Below are 8,121 nucleotides of genomic sequence, written 5' to 3' on the forward strand. Positions count from 1 at the left end.
ACATAGTTACTACTCGACTGTTGATTGAAGCTTATTTGTTATTCATGGAGCAAACCTTGTGCCAAAGGACTCTCCTGATGATGTAACGTCATGTAATTACAGGCAGATGACAGTAATGCAAAATCCATTATGTCGTTTAATCTCTTTAGAAGAATGCACAAGGGGCCATCTGGGGCCTATCACTCAATCATACAGTGAAAGTGTCGGATAGGCGTTCAAGCCTGTGACTCCTCCTCAATCCTTTGTGAGTGTTTGTGTGCTTTTTAGTAATGTGCTTTTCTCCAGTCTATGACCTTAGGCTAATCCCATGATCCCCCTCTGCAGAGTATTATGACGTTCTGATCACGTTTGATTCCCCCTCCCCCATCAACACCGTCTAAATACAGAGAAACAATAGAATAATTTAATTAAGTCCTGGAATACGAACTTTTCTCTAGTGTAAAATCAAATTTTCTGTTCTGATTTTTTCATCAATCTTTTTTACTCCCATTCTTTTTCTTTGTGCATCCAACCTAAAGACGCTGCCTCCGGGAAAAGCAGGTAAAAAAGCCATCAAAACCAAAAGCACTTGACAGATTTGTGATCAGTGGCACAGTTTTCCTGAAATTGTCTAGTGGTGTATTTTTATTGTGGAAGTGAATGCTCACCCTTCAGAGAATAGCTTCATTATGTGCCCCCCAATAGAAATCGCTGCTGGTTGGTGTGATTGTTGCTGTAGATTGGGTATTTTAGACCGAAGCGCCTTTGATCAAAAACTTAGAGAGCTTTTCAACCCAAATTAAGAGAAGGAGGAAGGTCTGTTTTGCTGTTTGGTTTGTTTTTTTTTCTGCCCATTTGGTTGAAACATAGACTTTTTTCCCCACCTAAATCTCGTCTTCAATCTGTTGAGCTAAAGCAATTATCTCAAGTATTGCTCTCTAGATGTTATTTTCCCTGTCTTGCCAAATGCTCCAAACCTTCCTATGTTCCACTCACAAACAAGCAATGATACTTTCATCCATTTTCAATTTGGACCACAAACTTGAGGAAGTGCCACTAGTCCTCCCAGATCCCAACAAGACAAAATGGGCATCTTGGAAGCAATTGTCAAAACAATAGCAGTGTTTGGATTAGGCCTTTGTTTACCATCTCTTCTGTCATTCTCTCCCTCGCTGTTAATGTGGGCGGTTCTTCTGTTTAATATTGTTTTTCCCCCTTCTTCATCCTACATGGTGTCCCTTCAAGCATATAATCATGACATAAGGAACCAAATTACCCAAACAAACATTTGAATGGTGGTTTAAATGGTGGCTCACCAATAAGAATTTTTTATATATATATATATATATATATATGCTAACACCAGGCTATTCGGGTTTTTTTAATTATTATTATTATTATTATTATTAGCAGATGTAGTAATATAATTTATATATTTGTTAATTGTTAGAATTATTATTTATTATACTGTACAATTTGTGACAATGCTTCTTGTTGAGCCCTGCTGAAGAGACCTCTTTGTAGAAATTGTAAATAAAATCTGAACAGCCTGTCCCCTGACAAGTTCTAGAAATTTCTTTGTTTTTATCACTGCTGTCAATGTGCAATGCCCATTCAGTTCAGAGAGAAAGAGACTGGAGGCCTTCAGGCTCTTGGCTTTTTGAAGTGGAAGTGGATGAAAGACTCAGCCGTCATTTCAACTCATATTGTGGTTTCCGTGCAGAGTTCAAAGTTCAGCGTCCTCAGCTTTCCCCAATGCCAGAGGAAGTTCTCCTGCAGAGAAATGCGGATTTCCTCTCTCCATTTGTGCTCTTAGTATTTTCATTTATCTGTTCCTCCCTCTACCTTAACCACGTCTCTTCCATCTCTTTGTATTACCCTCTTGTTATTAGCATTGTCCCTCCCCTGTGGTGAGTATCCTTGTTAGGACAGATTTATACGTCTACTGAAGCTTGAATTAAAAGGCTCTAGGCAAACTCAAAAAGGGGATTTGTTAGCACAAAGCACTTGCTCTTATAATCCACCAACACTGAGCTTTCAACGGCACTGTAATGGTAGTAATAATAATAAAAAAAAAAAATTGGTTACTGTGACTGTTTTATCTCAACTTTGTCTTGTTGCAAAAAAAAAAAAAAAAAAAGAATGAAAGAAAGAAAGAAAAGAAAAAATCTTTGCCAGACAAAGCCATAAAACAGCCTTTTCAAAATGATTTCTAGCTTGTTTTCTCATTGGCCCCCGCCACTGACCTTGGCAAACGAGCTGGACTTCAATTTCGTTTGAAGTATGAATCCACCTTTACTGTGGTGCCCACTTGCTCCTAACTCATTACCTGACATGATGAATGGGGCCTGTTCCATTAAACTATGCCCAGCCCATGGTGGCATGGACACCTGGCACTGAGTAATGGCAGTTGCATGGGCAGACCTGCCAGGGTAGGTAGGAAAGGTGTGGCGGCTTATGCATGGAGTTGGCTCTCGAATCTGCAGGGGAAAGAGGAAGGTTGTCCACTCCACCTGCCACATGGCCCCCACCCAGCCCCTCACTACACCATGTTTGGAGTGGAGAGAGCCTTTGTGTGATCCCATAATGGGCTGGCCTTCATTGCCAAGTTCAGCTAGCACATTTAGTACTTGCCTCCATCATATTTCTACTAGTGTAGTTTCAAAAAAGAATCAGATTATAAGAGTTTTGGAACATTAAAGGGATAGTTCACCCGAAAATGAAAATTGTTGTCATTTACTCACCCTTATTCCAAACCTGTAATATGATTTACGCAAAAGAAATTTAGAAGAAAATTGAGGTCTAAACAATGCTGGACCCCACTGAATTTTGTTGTATAGACACGGTTTAAAACAACATAAGGGTGAGTAAAAGAGTGAAGACAGAATTTTGTTTCTGAGTAAACTACGCCTTCAAATGCTACACAATTCTTTGAGTGTTTAGATAAGTACACGCAGCTGTGTATGCACTGTTTTGTATTTGTGTATGGGTTCCATCAAGTGTCTCTTCTCCAGGCTGTGTTGTTATAGGTGGAGGATCTCTCAAGCAAAGAGACTGGATCAGGAGCTCAATGGTGTTACTATGACACCAGACAAGAATACCTAACTCCAGAAGACCTGATGTTGCTTTCTTCTTAATCAGTTTGCATTTGCTATCTGATATCGTTGCCCGTCTTCTTTTTAACTATTCACTGCAAGTCCTGTTTCTCCTCACATACGTGTTACTGTCTCATATTTGTCTGCTACTGTTGTGAATACACCTGACTATCCCTTTTCTTTGTTCTCTCTTTGAACAGACAACCGGCGCACTGGTTTGGAAAGATCTCGTTCGCGCCACAATGCAAACCCTATGGTCCGATGATCGCTTGCCGGCTAAGGACGTTTGCCAAGTGCCAAAGACCCACGAGCGGGGACAACACTGAGGAGGGCTGAACAGGGATGGAGAGAGAGCCCCTCGGCATTCACATACATACACGCGCACATGCATACAGAACGCAGAACCAACCTCAAGATGTGCTCCACAGCTCCAGACATGTCATCACAGGATCACATGACACTCATTTCTCTCTGAAGCCTTATATAATGCATTCTCTCGGTTTATTGGGCCTGATCAATTTGGCAGTGTTTGTTATTTTCACGATTACGCCTGTTCTGTTTATATCTCTCGATGCTAACTCCCCTGATCTATCTCACATCCACCTTGCTGTCTGCAAACAATGAATGATTGGCTACAGTTTGATCTCTCGCTATTGGATTTTTCTACACGCCTTTGTTGACAAAAGGCCAAAAGCACCAGAAAGGACTGCATGATTCTGTATGCATATTGGCAAAGAGACTATTTGCTGCATTGATTGAACAAAACTTTGACTTGACTGATTCTGCTTGCCCATTTTGTTTTTCTTGACAGATAAAATTTAGATTTCCGGTCTGTAACACCCACCATCAGTCGCATAATCGCCGATCACCGCCTCCTTCATATATTGCAAATCCTACGTATGTCGAGACATGAATACGCTGCTGATATTAGCTTCAGTGCCACGTTGTGTACACATTTGTGCTGTTTAAGAGCTGCCAGTGCCACAAGGTACCTGAGGTGGTTGAAAGATATAGGTCTTTATCTACAGTAAACACTTCAAACATTCATAGACATTTATCTTGCAGAGTCAAAGGTTTTATTAAGTGAATCTGCAGGTTTTCTTCGTGATTTCTTTCTAAGTCACTGTGCTTTTAGCTTTTAGCCCTCTTATAGAAGAGTATTTTAGTGAACTATAGCTTAGCGTTTTTTAAGATCCAGTGGTCATCTTTAAGAGCTATCCCTTACTGACCTACCGCATTTACTCGTCATCTAAGCTCTATCTGAGTTTTTATCAGATTTATTACTCGAAGTTCATCTTTTTCAAATTGTAAAATATGTATTTATTCACAGTTTGCCAGATTTTGCCCGAAGCCTTTGATGTATGAACATTAACCCGATTCCAGTGAGGAGTTGGATATGAGGATGTACAGCAGTAGACAGTGACAGTGAGGTGATGTTCACAACATGGAGGCTGACTTCATGTGAAAACCATTAGTGAAATCTCTCCACCACCTCCCCTCATTGCTGCTTGTTGAGTAGTCACTTTCCATAATGTTTTCTGCCCCCCCATGTCCATAACACCGCAGGCAACGGTATGTAAAACAGTATCTTTTGAGTGACTGGAGTCATACTGACTCACATACTGGTACATGCCACACAGAAGTCTTCTGCTTTTGTAAATGAAGGCAACGTGTTGAGTTTGCACACCAAATGCAAGTGAATACAGTACAACCGTAGTGTGGTACAGAACATCCTACTGTTAGACAAACCACTGTTAGTCAAGCTTTCTCCTCACACTGTTTGTCATACACTCTCTCATGAGAGAGAGAGGAAAGGTCGAGATGCAGTGAATCGCAATCCATTGATTTGCTTTTCTAATTAAAACTGCCCTTTGAATGGTTTCCAGCACCACACAACAGAAGCTGCCCTCGGCTCTCACGACTCTCACCATCGGTTATTTTAAACTCATGTTAATGGTAATTACAGCATCCACACGCTGTCAGTGCAGACACCTCCGACATACATTGTTATTTCCCAGTCAGACTCCAGTTACATATGTTATGTCACTGGCACCAGATAATTCACAATCTTTCTGGGCAAAAACATTATTTTTTAGAAATTGGTTTCAATAAATGTGCCAAACTTTCATGGGGTAAAAGTTACTATACTGAGATTTGATTCTATGATTATGATAATTATTGAAAGACAGAGGAAGACGATTTTTGTTCACATCACATTAATATTTTCTGTATGATGACAGTATAGTGTTGAACCACTTATACAAGACCGAAACTAGCAGCAATGCAGCCATTCAGTTAGGGCTTAGGGATGTAATCATTTGTACAACGCTAATGTCAAATGTTTATGAAAGATACTTCAAAATATTGTGTAATTTATAGATTTTTTTGTTGTTGTTGTTTGTTTATTTTTTGTCTCTTTCCTAAGAAAATGTCATTTTATACCAGTGATCTTCCCCTTCATTTGTGATATTGGTGTTAAACTTGTGCTTTACTATAGGCTAATATATATGTGTCATGTGTATTTGATAGCGAATACTGTATATCCTAATGCAGGTTATAGTCTGCAAGTGACTGACAGTGTAGCATTTTATGTTAGATCCACTACTTTAATTGGATGTTAGACAGAGACCAGAAAAGAAGCAAGAAAATATGAAGTTACTAGTGCCAATTTGGGTCTTCTGCCGTCTCATTTATCCACATTTGTTCGATATTCTCAGTTCAGACTGTATGATGGTGCACTTTAACTTGTTAAATATAGACCTGGAGCAATCTTTTAATTTGAGATTTCTTTGCATATCATTGCCAAAATAGACTGCTTGCATGTGTGGTAACCATTCCTGACAAGTGATTCAATCTCCATTCTCTCAGAAGTCTCCCCCAGTTCTCCCTCATTCCCGCTCATTGTAATTGGCACTTGGAACAAGATCAAAGTTAAATTGGTAAGAACAACTGCAACTGTCTCAGGACATTGTTTTGTTTTTTTGTTTTTTAGGTATTATAAGACTCCATAGCCCTACCGCCTTTTTTTCCTTGACATTGTTTTATTGTCTTATAAGCAATTTATATTTGTAACATCTTTAAGTTTATTTTTATCTGTGACAAAAAAAGTGAAAATGGTTATGCACACTGTACCCAAGTATGTAAAAGAGTATCATACTAAATAATAACCACTTTCTCAAAAAAAGAATCAAGTGTCTTTTTTTTTTTTTAATTGTGTTATTTCCATAATAAGTTATGAATTATGCCTTCTCTTGATGCAGACTCACGCTGTGTCCTAACCAGTCCCTAAAGCACTAAATGCCTTCTCCTCCATGGAAATCTGAACTCACCACAGCAAACGTCAAGACATTCAGTCAGTCAGTCAGGTGATTTCTGTAGGCTCTTGTAGAGGAAAGTAGGCAACTGCAGTCAGGTGAGGAGTAAATAAAGCCATTTTCACTTCTTGTAGTGGAATTAGAAAAATACTTAAGCATTCAGTGGGTATTCTTTGTTGCCAATGAAGTGCATGCATTTGAAATACAACTGCTTTAACATGAAGATTAATACTAAACTGTAATACAATGTACCTATTTTTTGATTCCTTTTCCATCCATTTTTAGTTGAATAAATGATTTCATACTGAGATACTGCAAGAGTGTATGCTGTTCACACATTATTCATATGCACAAAAAATGACAGAGTTACTACATTAACATTTGTGACCCGTTCTGGCAAAATGAGTCGGAATGCGCACAGGCTAATAAAACAAGTGAAAAACGTCAATTTTGGTCCAATTTGAGGTTCTGACAAAAATTAGTTCATAAAGTCCTCGTCTACTGATCCCAATGCTTCAAATAGCAATTAAACAGGTACAATTTTCTTTATCTGTACATTTTCTGAGAGGAGTACCTTTCATTTGACCATGAAAAATGCTGTTTTTCTCTGCTCGCTTCTGGACCACTGGCACTTCCTTCACACTCAAAAAAATAAATCTTTAAAAAAATAATGGAAAGGATTTCCACATAATTGAGTTGCTTTATTTCAGCATTATCCAATTCTGTTATTCCAATTTAATGTACTTACTTTGGGTCAACTTAATTTATTAAGGTTGATTCAACTTATTTACTGGTTGGACACAGCTTAATTTAATAGTGTCAGCCCAACTAATTTGCAATGTTTTGGTAAATAAAAAAATAAAAAAATAATTTTTCATGTACATTGATTTTTACAATTAATTCTTCTTGTTTAATTTTGTGATTTATATAACTTTTGTGATGTTTGGTGTTAGAAATTTAGATGTGATACTGGATTCATCCTATATTGCCTTAACCAAAAACATTGTAAAGCCTAAATTGATCATAAGTCCATTGGTGGCAATGATTTTACAATCAACATAGGCTTACAATTAGGGATGTCCCGATCACGTTTTTTTGCGCTCGAGTCCGAGTCATTTGATTTTGAGTATCTACCGATACCGAGTCCCGATCCGATACTTCTATAAAAGAATAAAGAAGAGCGAAAAAACAGATCCAGGAACAGTGCTTTTCAGGTTTTTCAGGTATCTGACAGTCGTTTTCACGTACAGAAAATGGATAAAGTAATCAAATATAAAATATCACTGCATCTTTACTGTATAAAATAAATAAAGATTAATCATTATTGAAGTTACAAAAACTATTCAGTCAAGAGCAGTAAGTGATTTCTTTGTTATTTGTTGTTTTATTTAACATTAAAAACAGGCAGCAGGAAAAGTTTTTCTCCCTTTAAGACATGCACAATCCAGTATACCTATACTGTTCCACATGCGCTGTCTTTCTCGACTTATATACGTTCACTTAAGACATAGCCGACTATGTTTGCTAGGATACTCGCTAGGACGGGCATTTTTAAATAATTTTTGTATGAATTTGTCCGCTGAAGCGCAAGACGTGAAAGAGAACTCAGTATTTGCGCGCTGACTGGAATAAGCGTGTGCGCGCTTCGGATGAGCGCTCACAAATCTTCTCACAGCACGTGCAAGTTCTCTTTCGCGACTTGTTCTTGAAGGTTTAAATCAGCAAGGTTTAAA

The 8,121-nt window shown here is 38.3% G+C and overlaps 1 protein-coding gene across 8 annotated transcripts in view; it reads left to right on the plus strand.

The window, feature by feature from the left end:
* Nucleotides 1-6,731, plus strand: part of diaph2 (diaphanous-related formin 2) — a 456,526-nt gene extending 449,795 nt beyond the window's left edge. For 7 of the 8 annotated variants that reach the window (XM_067388324.1, XM_067388359.1, XM_067388369.1 and 4 more), the window contains one exon: nucleotides 3,275-6,325. In XM_067388324.1, coding sequence (XP_067244425.1) covers nucleotides 3,275-3,339 — 65 coding nt within the window. In that variant the 3' untranslated portion in view covers nucleotides 3,340-6,325. The other variant, XR_010895340.1, reaches the window with a different exon arrangement.
* Nucleotides 6,732-8,121: the final 1,390 nt, after the last annotated feature.

The sequence above is a fragment of the Chanodichthys erythropterus genome, chromosome 1, assembly GCF_024489055.1.
Source record: "Chanodichthys erythropterus isolate Z2021 chromosome 1, ASM2448905v1, whole genome shotgun sequence".
Classification (NCBI taxonomy): Eukaryota; Metazoa; Chordata; class Actinopteri; order Cypriniformes; family Xenocyprididae; genus Chanodichthys; species Chanodichthys erythropterus.